The following is a 20,472-nucleotide window of genomic DNA, read 5'->3' as shown; positions in this document are numbered from 1 at the left end:
GACTCTTCTGTAGTAAAAAAGGACAGCTACCTTTAGTACGTAACACGTGCTTGAGCTTTCCTCTTGGTGCAAGCTCCATGATGAAACCGAAGTTAGTTCTTTCTTACGATACAGTGCCCTGTCATGTCATCGTAACAATCGCTGTTCTCTGTTTTAAGAAGAAGAATTGTTCAGCTTGTGAAAAGGTGCCTTTTTTCTTTTTCCCAAGACAAGGCTCTAATCCCTGAAAATGCAAAATGTGAAGCGTCAAAGGCTCTCGGAAAACGATATACATTTTTTGACGTCGAATGAAGTACCATTGCATTTTATCGAACAAGTTCGTTAGTTTTTATTATAAGAATGGTGTAAATCCATTTCATCATGGACATTCTTATAAAGTGTATTCTTATAAAAAAGCGTGTAATTAGACGGGTAACATAGGTTTGACTTTACTGTACTTCGAATGGTAAATACAGAGTTCGATGCAACAATCGGTTTTCTATTTCAAGTTATTCTAATACTGACCGCGAGAAAACATTTAGGAATTATGTCACTATTAGCCTTAAGCGATTCGTATGTATACACAAGGAAAAAGATTGAAAGGCGTTTTAAATTACACCGTGCTTTTTATGATGAAACGTTTCTTGGAATGACTTTCAGTCAGTAAATAACTCCAAGAAATTTTTGTTACTTCCGATTAATTCTATTTCGGTATCGTATTTGCGTTTTAGATCCTATATATAAACAATGCTCGCAATCAAATCGAAGCGCAACCTTAAAAGGAAATATAACAGCCGTAATGACGACTGCAAACTCCGGTAATTGTCACTTTTGAATAGCGAACCATTATGCAAACATCTTTTTCGTGGTCAGCCTTTCTTAATATATCTAACATAAAATTTAAAAGAGTATATCCTAGTAAGTGCGACTGCAAACGCAAACCAAATCGAGAAATCAAACCGGAAAGATCGGGAAATCGAACCCAACTATCGCGATTAATCGGATTTACGCACAATTACAAATGAAAAACACTGATTTTAAGAAACTCCCTAAACGGAGTTTAATATGAATATTGCGGAATACTATTGGAGACTCGCGTACAATGAATCTGTATGACTGACGGTAACCTAATACTAGACGTCACGGCTTTTTTTCTACGCAGTAACGTCTATTCCACTAAGAAACAGAATGAAAAATTCCGGCTTTTGGTGAGGTGCTCGTTAGACTGACTGTAGAAGAAAAACGGACAGCTTCGTTATCACGTGATCAAGTCATCTTTTTTTTGCGTTCATTTTAAACCTCTGACAGAATTAGGGCCGGCGTACAACGGAAAGGTGTAAAAACGACCAAAATTTAGAATTTATAGATCATTTTCAATATTTTCAATAGTTTACCTATAAATTATGAAATTGTTAAGGAGTATTTAGTATTTTGAAGCCCGTTTAGTGATATTTTGCAGATTTTAATGTTCATAAGCTAAAAAATTCGCCAATGGTGAGATAACGGCTAGCGTAAAGGGACCGGTGCAAAAGGGGTCGGGGTTTAATTTATCGATAAGTTAGTTCATTTCTTAGCGAAAATAGAAACCGCAAGTGATTTTCAAGTGCTCTAAAGTACAGTTGGAAAGTAGAATTTTAACTCCGAGTTTTAACTCGGACTCAGACTTAAGACTTACGATCTCAGGATCTAAAGGGTCAAAACCGTTCAAATATGGCTGATAGCCACTGGAAGCCACTTAACCCCTCACGCCTCCCAAATCAAAAAATCCAATGAAACAAAATGGAAGTACTGAAATTGCAATTCTCGCCCGAGCTTTAAATTCTAAAAAACGTTAAAATACCCAAAATTGCCAATATATTTCGGTGCTGATTGTGGCTCTCGTATAAATAAACTATAACTATAAACTAAATAAACGGTATGCCTCTTAATGTAAATAACTTTTGGCAATCAGCTTTGAATTTCGATTAATTCTATCTAATCCTGACCGAGAGAAAATATTTGTTGCATTCTATCATTATTGACCTTATTTTTTCTTACACCGTACCCAAAACGATCTTATGTATGAAATTCAAAATTAAAAGTGGTTTTAAATTACTTTGTGGTTTTTTCTTGGAATGGCAACAAGTCAGTAAATGACTCCAAGAAACAAAAATTTTTGTAACTTCCAATTAATTCTATTTTGGTATTCTATTTGCGTTTATAATCCTATTAAATTATGCTCGCGGTTAAATCGAAAATCACCTTATAAGGAAAGGATGAACGCAAAATGAAAGTTTGTGTGTATTATTTCACCATTAAGAACCAATAGACACTCGACTGTCTTTTTATCAAATTCAAACGAGGCCTTGAAGAGCTTCTTAGAATTGTTTTTACATATACGTCCGTGTTCTTCGTTGGGACAAAATTAACCACGCATTTTTTTCTGCATCTACGTGACTCTCCACACCGTCTTACTTGGTAGGAACGATGTCCAAGTGGTCCAAGGTTCATAGATAGCTGAGATAGTTGGTTGTGCACCCTGTTAAAATATGTCCTGAGTTACTAGGCTTTCCGCGTAAAAAAACTTCGACATGATTCGCTACACCAGTTCGAGAATCAAATTACTAGCGACCGTAGTGCAGTGGTAGAGCATCTGGCTACGGTGTGCAAGGCTGTGGGTTCAACCCCCATCCGGGTCATACCAAAGATTTCCAAAATGGTATTTGATAGCTCTCTGCTCGATGCTCAGTAATTAAGAGAAGAATCAAGGGTAAGTGGAGAAATCCATAGGGAGAAAGAGTGGCGCCCACCCTACCTTCAGGTAGAAAACTATCGAAAGAGGAGCCTTCAGGTCGCCTCTGACTGTGGTCGCAGACTAACTACTTACTCGATTTAACAGGAACGAGTGAAGTTAGATCTTTTGAGTCTGCAAACAGTCAGCTCTCTCTCTATATAAATTTGAGCTAAGGTATTTGGTCCCCTCCCTCAGCTGGTTAGTGGTTTAAGTTACTCTCTGTTATTCTCTAATTCGACTTTTGGTACATTAAAGGTCGAATTAAAGAGAGTGAACCGTATATTTTGTTTCGTGACAGGCTTTCGCACTAAAGAAGTTTTCCATGAATTTTATTTCAAAGTAGTGGTGTACTCGAAAACGTAAATATAGAAGACCACTTCAAACTGGAGGCGAGATACCCACACACTCAAAACTACTTCAAATACACTCGAGACTTGACGTAAAACTATTATATATTTGTGTCAGGACTTACACCATTTACGCGAATACTCGATGGCATTGAGGCGAGACTCCTGGATGGGAAATGAAACCACTTATTTCCCTTCCAGAACGCCCGTGGTAGTATTTACACAAACGCCGGATTGAAACTAAAACCTATGTTTAGATTTCAAAAATGTAGTCCTCCAAAACAAAGGAACCGCTAGATACAATCCGTCATCGTGATTACGGCGCGTTCTATGCACATTTTGGGTGGGAAATAAGTGGCTTCAATTTCTCTTGCCTGAGAAGGGTTAAAGTTTCGCCTCTAGCTCTTCGAGCTTGAAACTCAATGCTCGATGTTCATTGTGGGGACGAGGCCCATTTACCTGAGCGGCCTTTTTTACGTCGGTAACCTTATTAGAGAGAAAACGACAGGTGTAAAAAACAACCGCGACAAAAAGCTAATCTTGGTTGTGAGAATGACCGAAGAAGTATTCTTTGAATTTGAACGAACCATTCTAAGAAAGCTAAAACTTATTTCACAGAAGTAGTGCATTTGAAACGAGAAAAAAAAATAATTAAAAGTAGTTTAAGTCTTAGTTTACAAAATGTTATGAGTCACTCATTGACTCTCCTTTCTCTCAGTTTTGTTTCAGCCATTCAAAAGTCTTCAAGGAAATCAAACTTCTTGTTTATTTTTGTTTATGGAACTTAATACTATTTTAGTTTGCTTGCAAAACATCTCATTGAGCCATTCGTAGGAATTCCCCTGCATTAATCAGATGACTCACGGATATAGCTTGTGACTCATTAGTATAGTTATGTAATGGGCACCCTTCTCGGCTCTTGATAGCCAGTTTACGTATGGTGCTTTTTCTGCGACGACAACGATCAGTTTTTCTCCCTTCTGACTGACTGACTGACTGACTGACTGACTGACTGACTGACTGACTGACTGACTGACTGACTGACTGACTGACTGACTGACTGACTGACTGACTGACTGACTGACTGACTGACTGACTGACTGACTGACTGACTGACTGACTGACTGACTGACTGACTGACTGACTGACTGACTGACTGACTGACTGACTGACTGACTGACTGACTGACTGACTGACTGACTGACTGACTGACTGACTGACTGACTGACTGACTGACTGACTGACTGACTGACTGACTGACTGACTGACTGACTGACTGACTGACTGACTGACTGACTGACTGACTGACTGACTGACTGACGAGTTGTAGATGTTTGAATTATGGCGACTTCACTGTACATTCTCACTCCTACATTCTCACTACTGTCTTCGTTTTGTGGGTCTAAACTATAGTTTGTTCTAGATCGTTCCAATCATTCATTAGTCATCAAAAGGGTAGATGCTCGTTAACAGTAAGCGTGAGGTGATTTTACAAGAATCTTCTTCGAATTACAGAAAAATTCAAATCATGGAGATTGTTATATAGATGACTTTCTACCTGAGTGGACCAATGCTTTAATTCGAATTACAGAGTAATTAGAATAATAGAGGTTCGAATTAGAGAGTGTCAACTGTATTTTCATACATTCGGCTTTTCCAGAAATAGTCCGTGCCTCTCCTGTTGAGGATATCGGATTTCCAGGGGTTAAATATCTACAAGGGAGCGGATATCCAGGGGTAAAGTGTCTTTTCAAGTAAAAACACAATATCCAGGGGTAAGCATCTTTATAAGAGAGGATATCCAGGAATTGAGCATATTCTCAAGAGTGGATATCTAGGGGGTCATAAAGTAGGATACCCAGAGGGTTCGATACTTAGAAAAATCAATATCCTCAACAGTGGGGGTAAAAGTTTTTCTGGAAAAGCCCATTCTTTCTTTCCTCGGGGAAACCTTTAAACCATGATTTTTTTCATACTTTTGACGTTGAACGTGGGGGTGCGACAGTGAGATTACAAAACTAGTTGACACACAACAAACTCCCCTCAACTTACGATTATTGCAGAGTCATAACCAGCTGTTCTAGAAAATTTGGCATTGTGTAGTGATATCATCGAATTGTGTTTGCTGTTGCAATCAACCAATCAAGTAGCTGCATGCTTTGTTATTGTCCAATCATCTTTCTTAATTTCTCAGTTTTCGACCAATCAGAATCGGTTTGGACAACACGACAAAACAATTGTTATATTTTCTGAGAACTAGTTAAGGATTCGTATCTTGAACATGAAATTAGAATTTGACAGCTCGAATAGTTCTCTTATTTATTTAGCGTGAGGAAATAGTCCAAAAGTCATTTTCCTTAATTTCGCAATACTAAATTTATTTTTCTGACCGGTCATAAGGGATAGCTCACTTGATCCTATCACATGTTTTTCACTTAAAATCCATCCGACATGGCCATAATACTGCCCTTATTTTTTAAAAATTTATATGTTGAATTTTCCCAAGCATGTGATAATATTTCATGTCATTTCACAAATTCAATACAAAGTACAATACAAAAGATTGCTTATGCTGGAAATTTTCTGTCACATCCTGATATTTGCACATTTGCAGTTGTATTTCATTACCTTAGAAGGGAGTAAAGCTAAAAAATTTCCCCTTATTTAAAATCTTTGGCAATCTTTGAGAATTTTTCAGTCACTTGATTTATAGAAGATTTTGATATTTATCACGTCTCTTCTAATAATTTCAGGGAAAGCACCCTTGATCTGTGACTTATTTTTTTCTCGCATTGTTCATTTTTCTAATTTAATTTAATTGTGTATTGCCTTTTACAAGAAAGTTGGGCAGCTTGTCGCACAAATTTTCTTAATACAGCTTAAAACCCAGTAAAAATATTCCTAATATTTCTTGTCCTACTATTTTGCTCTATAATCTAAAAAAGTTTTTAAGAAGTTCTATTACTCAATACGCTCCATTATTCGATAATATTGAAAGTGACAGTGAATGAGAAAAATCTCATGAACGATACTCTTCTACGCTCTTTTATTCGATGAAAATGGGCCATTCCATTTTATATCGATACAGGGGGGGGGGACGAACATTTCCAGAGGGTAATCTGAGAAAAATTTCCAGGTGTTTTTTTTTCATTTTTCCAAGGGAGTAAAATTTCCAGGGATTAAAAGACCGATTTTAGTTCGTCCATTTTTGCAAATTTGCCATTTTTCAGGGGTTATCCACACATGTTCAATAATTTCTTTTTGACTTGAAAAGGTTCGTCCACCCCCCTGTATGGTTTTTTTATGGAACAACCCAATACCATTCCATTTAGAATCGAATTAGAAAGCGTCAACTGTATATAAAAAACCGGCCATCTAAGGGATTTCATTATCGCCAAGAAACATAGGTTTGGCAGTCATTACTAACAGTCCTTGCTAAGATAATCTTACAACCTCTGATCGAAGGGAACTTTCGAATAATCTTGATTAGAGTCTTGTGACTATAGAATGATCTTACCACGACCCGAATCTTACATCAGAACTTAAACATGTGACTGATTTAAAAGGAATTAACCATATTAATGTTATTAACACCTTATCGCTAGTAATTATATTTTTTGACCTTATCCCTAAATCTGTTTTCTTTTATTTACATAAATTTTAGTTCTGGGAAAGAAAATTGATCTTTTAAGATCCTTAGCACCCCTGTTGTGTTGTTGATACATTCTTGTCGAGTAAGCAGAAATTTGTGTCAGTTTTGGGTGACATTTTATCAACATTTTAGTGTTGTTTTTATACGTACAACAAAGAGTTGGAATGCAATTTGACAGGTTACTTTCCGGGGGTTTGCTATGCAATGCGCACTGCGTTACCGTTTGTTTTTGTTATACAAGTGTTGTTTTGTGATTTCCCTGAAACCATAAATTGACACTTTTGAGACCTCTTGGATGAGGTATAAAAGGACGCAGTTCTGTAGCAGAAACTCATTCAATATCACAACTCAAGAGAGAAGACAAGTACAGAGACTTGAACAAGAAATAAAGAATTGATACACGAAAATGGGTAAGAATCTTGCTGCTCTATTCCCTAAACCTTTCTTCGCCAGCATCCAATATGCGAGTTGTCCTAAGGATTAGAAAAATCAGATGTTTATCAGTTGTCATGTGTTCGCTTTGCCTTATCTCAAATTAAAACACTTACAGGAAATGCAAATACATCAAATGAATTTGACTTTTTTAGGGTCGAATAAGACTAGAGTTGACTTCTGACTAAACTGTGCTTTTTGATAATTTTTAATGACGCTGAGTTCAATAAGGAACACTTAATCGCGCCATCCAGTCTATCAAATATCCTTAAATGGACCCCGGGCTAAGGTCCTATCGAATTAGGATGTCAGTTTTCCGAATTATGTAGTTCAACTTTTCAAAATGGATGATCAGCTAATTTATTTTATCATTGACAGGTATCTTTAGCAAGAAAAACACAATCGAGTTCTCTGCACAACAATCATACGACAGTGTCGATGGTGGTACACAACGCAACAAGATCCTCACCAACATCCAACGTGAAGCCCGCGCGGCCGCGATATGGCTTTCCAAACAGATAAAACAGTACAGCGAGGACAACTTTAAACGTCAGAAAACCTCTTTCTTCCATCGACTCATCACCAAGAGACCAGCCTACAAAACACCACTGGAATTCCAGTTATTCGAATTGCCGCCAGATGACGACATGCAACGGACTGACGAACGTCGGCTGGAAATTATCCGTCGTATTTTCGAGCAGGTTGAAAAGATTTTACTCGTCCTCTACAATGGTGGCGCCGGTGAGAATGTAGCTAATGAAATCTTAGTGCGACTTGGAAATTTAACCAATCCTCACCATTCAATGACCAAACTTAAGCTTGTCATGTCAATAAAACCTGATGCCGTCGTTTGGAACGTCACAGATCAAGATTTGCCCAAGTTAGAATACACTGCGGACAACTTGGACCCAAAACGCTGGCCAACTCTTAGAGACACCTCCAAAATCCCGAAGGACCAAATCACGGACAAAACGAGAACAAAGTTTATTATGCTGACCATTATTTCAGAACTTTTTGATGTGATGGACGAATTGAGTTTGATAGCAGGGGCCAACATTAACTAGGTACGGTATTTCTTTTTAGCGGTAAATGTTTAATGAGTTTAATGATATATTTAACTTAAAGATAGTAGCTATAAGAAAAGTCCAAACAATAGTCTAGCGTTTTATATATTGATCTAATATTCAGTTCGGTGTATTTTTTCCATTTTTACGCAATTCTTGAGAATCTACGACAAGAGTTTAGAGCACACCCTTACACTTTGATATTCATAGTTTTCAAGGTTTTCAATAATATTTTATTACATTTTAGTAATTTTTTTGTTTGATATTTAAATTTGTTTTAAGCGATTCTAAAGAAACTTAGCTGAACGAACGCTCTTGAAAGCACTTAAAACTCTCAAAATTTCTTGACACAGGAGACAACATTTTAATCTTACTTTGACCGTTAGATTGTATATAATTGAATTGTAATTATTTCAATTTTTTTATTCTTTATATGTTAATTTTATATATTTTCTAATTTAATTTCTAATAATCTAAATTTCAAGGTTATCTTAAAAAAACATATACTAGTCATATTTAATAACATTATTTTATTACAACTGTAGCAATTTTATTTTCAAAATTCTAAAAATATATTCCATGACAAAAACGAGATTGTAAAATACGATTGTTAATCATGAAAAAAACGAACAAAATTCTAATTTATTGATTGCCGTATTTTTCTCTTTTGTGTGTTACTGCACCTACCTTAGGAAATATACTATTCTATGAGACTTGTGTACCTCATCGGGGAAAACAAAGTCAGAAGTAAATTCTTAGGCTCTTCATCGACTCCAAGATCTTTCCCTATTCATCTATTCATTTTCTGTATTGGAAACACACAAAACACTGGATTTTGACCCCTGAGTGTTACTAAAAATAGCAACACATGGGTCAAATTCCGTTTTTTTCCGGGTGTTTCCGATATGAGAAATGACGTAATCTTGACTTGTTCATATCAAGAATAGCGGAGTGATTGGCTGAGAGATTGAATTTCTCCCTGTCCTGTAATATAAATCTCGACTACTTTCCCCTGATGATAAGGTACTTTTCCACGTTACCGACACTCGGGAACACAGCACCTTTAAATTTTCTATTGGTGTTTAGATAATGTTGCTTAAACGGACGTTTCTAAACAAAACAGTCTTTTGAGATCATCATTCATTCATTTGAGTCGAGTTTATCTTTCCAACGAGTTAACAAGTACCACCGACGTTTTACCACATTTATTAAATATATTATTTGTGACGTCATCTTATAAGGAAATGCAAAACTGGTCATTTTTAGGTTCTTTGGATACCTCTTTTTAACCCTTAGACCACGAGGGACGTGTATATGCGTCCAAAACAAACCAAAATACCGAGTCTCAAACTTGAGGCCATAGCTTCTGACCACTTGATTTAAAGGGGCATAAACCAAATGCTCTTAGAAAGAGTATAAAAATAGCTTTCCAATTGGACCATTCTTCTAAATCAAAAGCTACAAGCTTTTATGGCGCTTTTATGGCACTTTAAAGTTTTGAGTTTTAAAAAAGAATTTAGAAAAATTTAAACTAAAAAAAAAGCAGCACGCACAAAGAGTCAAAAAGAGATATTTTATAGTGTGCCAAATTTCTGAATAAGGTCTTCAGTTAAAATTACGGCAGCCGAAGAAAGTCAAAAAGAATGAAATTTGCCCAATTGGTAAGAAAAGCACTTAAGGCTATCAGTATGATTTGAAGTAGTATACGAGAGTCTGTAAATAACACGCTTCCTTCCACCTTTCCATTCCACAGCTTTTGTTGGACAATTTCACACATCACAACATCGACATGGCATGTAACCTTCTAGAAACTTGTGGACGCTTTCTATATCGTTCACCTGAATCACACCCAAGAATGTCCGCCCTCTTGGTAAGTTGCCGCCCTCTGTTTTTTTTTTTTTTTTTTTTTTTTTTTTTTTTTCTCAACTTCAGTTGAGCTAGAATCTGACAATGTATGTATGTATGTATGTATGTATGTGTGTGTGTATGTATGTCTGTCCGAAAACTTTGGGGCAGGCTGGAGACTTCAAAAATGATCGGATTTGGTTGAAATTTGGCACACTCGTTCCTTGGGTGAATATCTGGGGGTGTTTTTTTCATTTTTTGAAAATTTTCATTTTTAAGGGCGTGGTCGCGAGTTTTCGCCAAAACGAGGCTAAAACTTTGGGGCAGGCTGGAGACTTTAAAAATCATCGGATTTGGTTGAAATTTGGCACACTTGTTCCTTGGGTGAATATATGGGGGTGTTTTTTTCATTTTTTGAAAATTTTCATTTTTAAGGGCGTGGTCACGAGTTTTCGCCAAAACGAGGCTAAAACTTTGGGGCAGGCTGGAGACTTTAAAAATGATCGGATTTGGTTGAAATTTGGCACACTTGTTCCTTGGGTGAATATCTGGGGGTGATTTTTTCAGTTTTTGAAAATTTTCCTTTTTAAGGGCGTGGTTAAATCAGGATTGTTGTGATATGATGTCTGAATTCAAAGAAAGGGATTTATGTAAAAATTTGTAGGTTTAAAAGATGAAATATGTAGAAACTTGATATTACCATTTCCTGCTCCACAATTTACTTTAAACCAGTTTCGGTGACTTTCCTTAGCAATTTTTTTTCTTTTCTTAACGTCTAGTCTTAACATTAGTTTTTCAAATTTTATGATGATAATTTGAAATTTAACGGGAACTATTAATGACTAGTTTTTGCACTCAAAACAATTCTAGAACCCTCTATTTTTTATCAGACTTAGCCTATTAAGTTTACAATTGGGCCTACGAATGATTGAAAAACACTGAAGTTGAGCCCAGTGCGGTTAGCACGTTCGACAGTGATAAACAAGCACATGGCTTCTCTGAGTACGGAGACACTGTCAAATCAGGTCTGCTGACCCAGCTGACACACAATATCGCTTTAACGTTCATCTAATGTCCATATAACGTTAAATAGACGTTGAAACAACGCCATGTGCCCGTCAATAAGGAAAGAAACAAACTGCATAAATCCTTTTCTATATTTGAATCAATTTTATTATATTTTCTTGTGGAGGGGGGGGGGTAAGGATAACCTTCTTTCAGCTATTTACGTCCATGATATCGTTAGAAAGAAGTTGGCAGTGATTGCTCAAAAAGGCCTCATATTCGGAGATAAATTCGTTTGATTTTCATATGATACCTCCCTCCCTGATCACTGCCCACTGGTTCAAAGTTCAGCTGCGATAACACGCGGGGGTGTGTCCCGAATTATTCAGTTTCGAAATCAGTTGGCGGAGTGATTGATCTCAGTTGATGTTGCTTTTTATAGAAAAGAAAGTATTTTTGATGATTCGTTAAATTCGGACAATTTGTACGAACAATAGGGACCACCTATGAGGATTGAGAAATTGCTAGCTATTTTGTAACTGCAATTTTCATTGAAGTTTTCCTTAGGTTCTCTTTCGAGATTGGCTACTCTAAAATAGTTCATCTTGCAAATATATTCTGTAAGGATTATATTAACGCCTACATAGGGAAAAGAAGGTTATTTTTAGACTATGTTCGCACGTGACGGTTCTGTTTCGCTCCAAAACGGAATGCAGCCATTCTATTGGTTAGAAGTGACGTAACATTTGAATGTAACCAATAGAATGGCTTCATTTCGTTTCGGAGCGAAGCGGAACCGTCACGTGCGAACATGGTCTTAGATTCAAGGTAGATATTTAAACTTTCGCGGTGACGTAATTTTCGGACATATAAATTTTTGAGCATGGGGGAATCTCAAACCTACAGTCTGTCCATAGATAATAGAATTTGTCTTTCACACCCCTTTTTGTGACGAATCGAATCATGTAATGTCCATGTCAAATTTCCCCAAATACTTATGGAAATTTGGACAATTTTGAGACGTCTTTTTTTTAGCCAGAGGAGTTTTTTAAATCGACAAAGAGGTTTATTCCGTTTTGCGTAACTTGTAATTTTTCTGTGAATAGAATTTGTTCCGATTTTTCAAATGTTTCCAAAAACTCTGAAGAATGCCCTTTATATGTTGCATCTTCCTCTTCGCAACTTGCATGATTTTGAATCGAAATTCTACCTTTTATCGTTCTATTTAAAAACTCAAAATTACAATTAGTTTTCCTTTTAAGTTACAATTGTCCTCAAAACTACACAAGTATTTTCCTTCTAAAATTCACAGACGTTTTCTTTCAAAAATACATTATCATTTAGATTAAAAAATACACGAGTTGTTTTACTTCAAAAATACACGAATCATTTTCTTCAAAAATACACTAGTATTTTCCTTCAAAAATACATTAGTATTTTCCTTCAAAAATACACGTCAAATCTTCTTTCAAAAATAGACTGAAATGTATTCCTTCAAAAATACACCACAAACTTTCTCCTTCAAAACTGATAATATATGTTAAAATTCATTCCTATTTACTCGAAGACTTGCTGTCTCACCCCCCTCCCCCAACATCCATACTAAATGCTTCTCTCTTACACGTTCTTCCCATACAGGAACAAATGTTGCGCAAGAAGTCGGCGCATGCGTTTGACGCACGTCACGTGACGATGATTGAAAATGCGTTCTATTATTGCAATCCACCCGAACGTCAAAAGGTTTGTACACTTTAATGTCAGCAAACTCGGTTTGAGTCAAAGAGCAATTTTGTGAAATAATTTCCTAACTTTTGGATTTTGTCACAATTTTTTCAAGCTTCCATAGTCTTAGTTCGTGCATTTTTCAAGGTAAAAGCTTATTGATAACACTTGTTCGTTTCCTGTCTTGAGTTTTTCTTAGTTTTCTCATTGTGTTCTAGAAAGATTTAATTTAAATTTAGAAGTTAGCAAGCTTGATTGATGTAGGGGCTCCTCTATAACTGATGCTAACCTTTGAATTCAATCTGTCAACATTATTTATAACCACTGATCTTTATCCATGGACCAAGCTATATCCGCCATCTTTGATCGGAGGTTTTTTTGGAATTGGTACCCTAGAAGAAGCCATTGCAATGTTAAAAATTAACGTTTAACGGCGCTACATCATCAAAAGTATTCGAGGAAAAGTAGATCTAGCGCAGTCTATGCATTTTCACCGCTATTGAGTAGTGCCACCATTAGGGTACCAATTTCAAAAAAACTCCGATCAAAGACTTTTTGGTTGGCCGTGATTGAGTGACTTGGTCCAGGGATATACAAAGGTCAGTGATTATAACCCAAGAGTATCCTCAGACAATCCTCACGATCGGAAACGAGAATGTATGTTCTTGTTTAGATTCAACGGAAGATCAGGCCACCGATGCACGAATACATCCGCAAACTTCTCTACAAAGACTTATCGAAAACAACAACAGAAAAAGTTCTTCGCCAGATGAGAAAATTGCCCTGGAAAGAAGAAAAGGTAACAATTTCATCTAAATAAGGATTGGTTTATTCATTTGTGTGAGTTTTTTACTTGTGTCAGGACTTGAATATCAGTTTTTCTAGCGTCATCAGTTAGTTCACTATTTAAGAAATTTTTAAATTAAAAAAAAAATCTAATCTTTTTTCTGTTGATTTGACTGAACCAAAATTTCAGTCCAACCTGGGAGGAAAAACTAACTCGGTTCTTCATAAAGTGAATTTAACTGAAGTTATATGAGAAAATAAATTAACTGAAGTTTATCATGTTAGGGAAGAAAAAATTATATTTGAGATTTTGTTGGTCACGTGCTGATCATATGCTTTACCTTGGCAAAAACGCTGACAAAAATCTTAATCTCTGTCAGATGTTTAAAAAGGTGGGGAAACTTTTTCTTGTCCAAGTACATATGTAGGGGTTAGGAAACTGAAATGATCAAAATTTCGTGACTTAACGTGTCCTTAGAAATCACCAAATATCTTGGTGAGTCTTTTCCTCGAAGTTTTGTGCAAAAAATGCACATACGATTTCTGTGTGGTAAAATTCACGAAATTCCTAGTTTTCTATTGGCTTTCTTAGAACTGTTGTGACGTAATGTTTGTACTACTGAGAGAGATTAAGCGGGAAGTACTTTCAAAAACATTTTGACAGATTTGATTTCTGTAAGCCGGTGTTGTCTCCATTTTGTTTGTTTTTCGGGGGCTTGTGTGCCAAAATATATACCAAAACACGCTATGTGGTATGTTGTAATTACGTGTGCTTGATATTCGTAAGTGTATTTCAAGTAGTATTTGTCTCTGCACTCTTGTAGAAGTCGTCTCGGTTCAGGCTATGCCATTCTATTTCTATTTAAGTTCTGAAAAATAATCTTGAGACAGAGGGTGTATGTCAAATCTTGAAAGAGAGTTGATCTAGATAGGAGATTTTCGAACCATGACTGATTTCGAATTTTTCGGTATAAATGGCGTGATTAAGGTCTCAGCCATATGCGTAATGAGGTAGGGGTGCCACTAGTGGACCTCATAAAATAGTTTGATCACTGCACGGTTTCTTTATAAGAACTTACAAAGATTTTCGAAGCCTTCGGATATTTTTAACTTATTGAGTTCTAAGCCTCTCAACGTTCTAATTATGTTTTTAATATTTTTTACCATCGAAGTCTCATGTCTTTTATAGTTTGTTCTTACGTCTATCCGCAGACACGTGTTTCGTTCTTCCCGCCCTTCCCTAGTTTGTTCTTACAAAAAGTAAGTTGGTCTCTCATAGTAATAAAGATACATCAGAAGCAGAACCAAAGATTTCTAAAATGGCACTTGATGCCTCTCTGCTTGATGCTCAGCAATAAAGAGAAGGATCAAGGGTAAGTGGAGCAATCCAGTGAGAAAGAGTGGTGCCCTCCCCTATCTTCGAGCAGATAGCTATCGAAAGAGGAGCCTTCGGGTCACTTCCGACTGCGGTCGCAAACTTACTTAGTCCCACTCGTTATAGTTGTTATCTTAAGTTTTTCACGCCTACTTTCTTACTTAATCCTTACACAAACACTTGTTCAAAAATATGGATTCATCAAACAAGAAAGATATGATGACAAGTAGGTCATGACGTCATCATTATTGACACATTGTATCATGTTACAACCTTTCTGAGAAATTTCCCTTTTTACTTCCTTCTTAACCTCTGTTGACAGTTGAGATACAGAGAGATTATATGACACGCATTTAGTTTCCTATCACATCAAAATAATTCTAATTCACAGTCCCAAATACAGTTTTTTTCATAGAAGTTTTTTGATCTGAAACTTTCGCAATTACAGTTCTGATTCTTTTACTTCCCAACTTTGATGATTTAGAATAGATTTCTTAAAATTGAGGGCCACTTTTTATAACTCAAGGTAACTTTGTTTATTTAAGTGAATTTATTTCCAGAATGCCACCGAGAACATTTTGGCTCGAAATTGTCAAAAATATAAGCACAACTATGCTCAACCAAATTTAAGCTACGTAAGAGTTATCGGAAAGTTGCGTGTACAATATGAGAAATATTTTACAAGCTCCGAGATTTTTCCGTTCAATATTTTCCAAGCCTTTAGGTTAGGGAAATATACGGAAAATCCGGAACGAGTGAAATATTTCCATATTGTACGAGCAAATGTCTGATAACTGGTTTATCGTTGACCCAAAAAATACACTTTTTGTGCTGGGAAAAAAGCGCAGGGCACTTTTGTAAAAAAGTGACGTTAGATTGCTGCTACCCGCTACAATGCAACAACATCTTTTCGTCAATTCATATTTTGTACATGTAAAATACAATATATATTGTCTCTTTTTAACCAATCAGATACTGTAGCAGATATTTTTTGGATCGGTGATAAAAATGATTATTCTTGGCTTTATTCAAGTTCAATAATATATTTACCTGCATTTATAATATATTAGAATATTACTGAAATTAAAAACTCTAGGTAGGGAAGTATGATCGATATATTATATGCGGCCGTCTTTGAAATGGCAGAGCATCCATCTACGGTGCCCAAGGTCGTGGGTTCGATCCCAGGCCGGGTATAATCAAAACCTTGGTACTCAGTATAAAATGTTACTTGATGCCTTTCTTTTTGATACTCAGTAATTAAGGGAAAGATCTACCTCCACAGCTTGAGAAAAGGGAGTCTTCGGATCGCCTTCGACTGGGGACGCAAACTTACTTACTTAGGTTCTTTATTTCTTACATAGTACGCCAAATCCATTAAACACTTCACAATGTCTATACAAAACTAACTTAAAGGAAGAAATTTTGGCGGGAATTTAATTATTGGCGGGTCAGGAAGAAAGCTAATTTTGACGAGAATTTAATTTGGCGGATGACAGATTTTTAAATCCGAAATCAGGGTGAAAACATTGATATCGGGGGTAAATTGTGAAAAATCAGACATAAAAGAAAAAATTAAATTTGGCAGGAATTTGATTAGGCAGATAGCCGAAAAAAAATAATTTGGTGGGAACTTAATTTGCCAAATTTTCTTCCCTGCCAAAATTTCTTCCTTTAAGGTAACTTATGATAAGTTTGGTTGTCACAATTCGCTAGGTTCCAGGGAAGGTTCCTAGAAAGAATGGTTCATATCTGTTTTTGTTAACTTGTAAGGAAAATTCTTCTGTACAATTGCCGGATAAACATTGTTTCAACCAAAGAAGATATCCTCTGTCGGTTTGTCCACCATTATTAATTTCTTTAACGTTGCAGTATATGGGAAACCCAGGGTGACTTTCCTCCTTCTTATGACAATCTTCAATAGCGATCAGTTTCTTTTCGACCATATTGTTCATGCAAAATTGAACTTCAAGTGCAATCGAACTTTCTTTAATCATCCCGGCATGTTCGTATCCAGTTCTCCTTTCCTGTTTGCTTTGGTGATGATTCCATTCAAGTTGTCACATGTCAATAGATTGTTTTCTTCATCTTCTTCAATTGTTGATTCTTTTTTTAAATCCATTAAAAACATGCTGTCAACAGCTGCACTGTGTGTGCTAGAAAAGGAACCAACACTTGTCCTAGCAGTTTCTGTTTTTAAAGAAAGCATAAAATTTCCGTCCATCGGTTCCTCTTCCAAATCTTCAGTTCCATTTAAACGCCCATTGAAGAAGCAAAGAATTAAAATGGTTAGAAATTTCTCCATTTTCTCGATCTATCTTTGAATAGTCCTCTTCTTTCCAATAAGTTTTAAATGAATGATCTACTGTTTATATATTCTTGAGAGTTATTGTATATTGACAGTCAGTTAAGTTGACCACACCCCATTATTTTAACATCTCATTATCTGCCAATTGTTGTTAACTCACACGTGAACAAATGTGGATATTCCCATGAACATTACATTCAAAAGAAGAGTCAGTCTACTCTAAACCACTGACCTTTATATATCCCTGGACCAAGCTATATCCGCCATCTTTGATTGGAGTTTTTTCGGAATTGGTACCCGAGAAGAAGCCATTGCAATGTTAAAAATGAACGTCTAACGTCGCTACATCACCAAAAGAATTTGAGGAAAAGTAGACCTAGCGCTCTCGATGCATTTACACCACTATCGAGTAGTGCCGCCATTAGGGTACCACTTTTCAAAAAACTCCGATCAAAGATTTTGCTTGGCTGGGATTGAGAAGCTTGGTCCAGGGTATATAAAGGTCAGTGCTCTAAACGCCAATATCTTTGATTAATATCCAATAACACGTGTGAATGAAATTTAATTGGCTTTGAACCTGATCAAAATTTGAATATCTTCCGCCCTTAAAAGCAAAACCACTAATAGATTCAAGGAGAATCTTCTATAACTGCTTTTCTTACCAAGATACCATCTCTCCTTTGTCTCGTTTACATCAAACCGTACGCTGTTAAATACACGATAAACGTTTGAAACATCAAGTCACCCTTTCTCTATCTTGTCTCGTTTAGATCAAACCGTACGCTGTTAAATGCATGATAAACGTTTGAAACATCAAGTCATCCTTTCTCTATTTTGTCTCGTTTAGATCAAACCGTACGCTGTTAAATGCATGATAAACGTTTGGAACATCAAGTTCAATAACATAAGATGTCTTGCGAACATGTTGGCTGGAATCTCTGACTATCACGTAAGCAAGTTTCCCAGTTAGCACATAACGTTTTTCACTGTCCATCTAACATCCAGAAAATTCAAAGAACGTCGAAAGAACGTTGTGTGTACCAGCTGAGTTTGCAACGCAGCCTAGTTAACTAATCCTGTATTCACAATGCTGTGACACACGGCTAATGGCAATATAGCGTTTTCGGCGCTTTAAAGATTTTTTACATTTACGGATTTTAAGTTTGCTTTGGAATACTGTTGTTCAGTCACAACTTAACCATCAGATTTATCCTAGTGACTGAATCTAAAAACTAGCTTATATTTCTAGACTATTCACAACGTGGAAACCATGTCAGCGTAATTTAACTAGTTCCCTTGAGATTGGTTTCCACTTGGTATAAGATAACAAACGTAAGCTTAAAGCGGAATGCGCGTCACATTCCAAAAATGAATTGTCTTGAAAGTTATTCTGAAACTTTTATGTGAAATGATAATGGTGATACTTAAATAAACGATTTCTCTTCTCTTCACACAATAGGATGATGTTGCCATCTCTGTCGTTGATGGCGTTCTGGAAAATATTCGACTTGGAATGGAGGTAACAGAATTTTCTTACGGCAAACGACTTTCAAAAAGTTTCTTCAAGTTGACCCTTTCTTTTGATTTTTACTATTTCTCACTCTGAAGTCAATGCTTAACTCGCTGCACCGAAGACACTACCGACTCAACGGATGCTTCTTTTCAACGTTCGCGTGAAATTCTTCATTACTTACCGGGTTAAGAAATTACGATTTAGACCATACTAATTTTATGCTGTGGGGCGACACGAGAGTTTAAAACCGAAGGGCAGTCATGGTTTGACCGAAGGAGAATTTAGCAATATAGGGTATCTAAGCCGATTATCATCTTTCACAGAACGATTTTCTCCTGCCCCCACGTCGCTCCGTTCGATTCTGCTTTGTCTGTATGAGTTGTGCGCTTTCTTTGTATACCATCAAAAGTAATAACGAAGTTAAGTATCGGCAGATATTCCGCGACGACGAATGTGTTTCTTGTGACTTTCGTTCCCGCGACTGCAGTTTTCTATATTCTAAGCGGTAAGTAAGGCGGATGTGTCCCATAAAAAAATATCGTCAAATTTTTAGTTCTTCTTTATCGTGAAATCTCTACCGAATGCTTAACTTCGTTAAAATCTCTAAGGTAGCTCGCACACTCACTCACTGGAGCACCGTTTCTCTTTCAGACGAACGTATTCCGAGATAACCAACGGCGATTGAGTAGTATCAAGTTCTTGGGTGAAATGTATAATTACCGTTTGATCGATAGTCAACTCATCTTCAGCACATTGTATCTCATGCTCACTTTTGGTGCTTGTGTCGACAGTAAGTCCTTCTTTTTGTACAGTTGTCATCGAAAAGTCCTTGCTTATAGTTAACTGTCTTCCAAAAGCAACTTTTCAATATACCTAGCCTTGAGCCACCTAACGCTTCAATGGCTTAAGCGTCATCAAAAATTATCAATTCCAGCCAGAAAATGACATATTAATGGCACTTTCCCTTTCACAGCTTTGAGGGACATAGCACTACTGAAAAAGTTATAATAGGAAACTATGCTTAGCTATTCTTTGTACACCTTCAAGCGATTCGTATAAAAGCCTTTCTTTCTCTCTTTGTAGTGTCGCTGTCAGAGTTGGATCCACCAGAGCACTTGTTTCGTATTCGCTTGATTTGTACTTTACTCGACACGTGTGGACAATATTTCGATCGCGGTTCCACGAAGAAAAAGATGGACTGCTTCCTCATTTTCTTCCAGGTAAAAATGAAAGCTGTCGTTGTATAATCATGAATTCATACATCGTTAGTTTATACTTTAATCGGATTAATTAAAATTTCTGGATTTAATTTTGCGAGTCAGAGTTTTGAAAAATTTCGTGTTGATTTAATTTTACGAATAAGCCTGAAAACAGCTGAAAATAACCATTTTTTGCCACAAATGGAGACTTTGGACTGGTTTCTCCGCCAAAAATTCGGTTTTAACGATTTTACGGTGGATTTGATTTCGCGAGTCAGGAATCTCACGCTTTTTCGAGAGTTTTAATTAGCAAGAAACTCGCGAAATTAATCTGATTAAAGTACTGAACTTTTACACATCAAATCTAGATTCTTTAGTTTTGACATTGGGCCACTTTTACCTTGTATACTGTATATCTATCATTATTATAGCGAGTTTGTAAAGCTAAGCTTTAGGGTTAGTTTTCGTCGGT

At 36.4% G+C, this 20,472-nt stretch overlaps 2 protein-coding genes across 4 annotated transcripts in view; both read left to right on the top strand.

The window, feature by feature from the left end:
* Window positions 1-20,472, top strand: part of LOC136813119 (regulator of nonsense transcripts 2-like) — a 78,991-nt gene that overhangs the window by 54,586 nt on the left and 3,933 nt on the right. For all 3 annotated transcript variants that reach the window (XM_067069646.1, XM_067069645.1, XM_067069647.1), the window contains 7 exons: window positions 10,001-10,117; window positions 12,736-12,837; window positions 13,493-13,618; window positions 18,136-18,237; window positions 18,748-18,807; window positions 19,453-19,591; window positions 19,885-20,021. In XM_067069646.1, coding sequence (XP_066925747.1) covers window positions 10,001-10,117; window positions 12,736-12,837; window positions 13,493-13,618; window positions 18,136-18,237; window positions 18,748-18,807; window positions 19,453-19,591; window positions 19,885-20,021 — 783 coding nt within the window. The remainder of the gene's footprint in view (window positions 1-10,000; window positions 10,118-12,735; window positions 12,838-13,492; window positions 13,619-18,135; window positions 18,238-18,747; window positions 18,808-19,452; window positions 19,592-19,884; window positions 20,022-20,472) is intronic.
* Window positions 7,085-8,892, top strand: LOC136813118 (uncharacterized). Its single transcript, XM_067069644.1, has 2 exons — window positions 7,085-7,161; window positions 7,562-8,892. The coding sequence occupies exons 1-2, from the start codon at window positions 7,158-7,160 to the stop codon at window positions 8,245-8,247; spliced, it is 690 nt and encodes a 229-aa protein (XP_066925745.1). The 5' UTR covers window positions 7,085-7,157; the 3' UTR covers window positions 8,248-8,892.

Source organism: Clytia hemisphaerica, unplaced genomic scaffold (assembly GCF_902728285.1).
Source record: "Clytia hemisphaerica strain Z4C2 unplaced genomic scaffold, Clytia hemisphaerica genome assembly, whole genome shotgun sequence".
NCBI classification, from domain to species: Eukaryota; Metazoa; Cnidaria; class Hydrozoa; order Leptothecata; family Clytiidae; genus Clytia; species Clytia hemisphaerica.
This window is presented reverse-complemented; position numbering and strand designations above follow the sequence as displayed.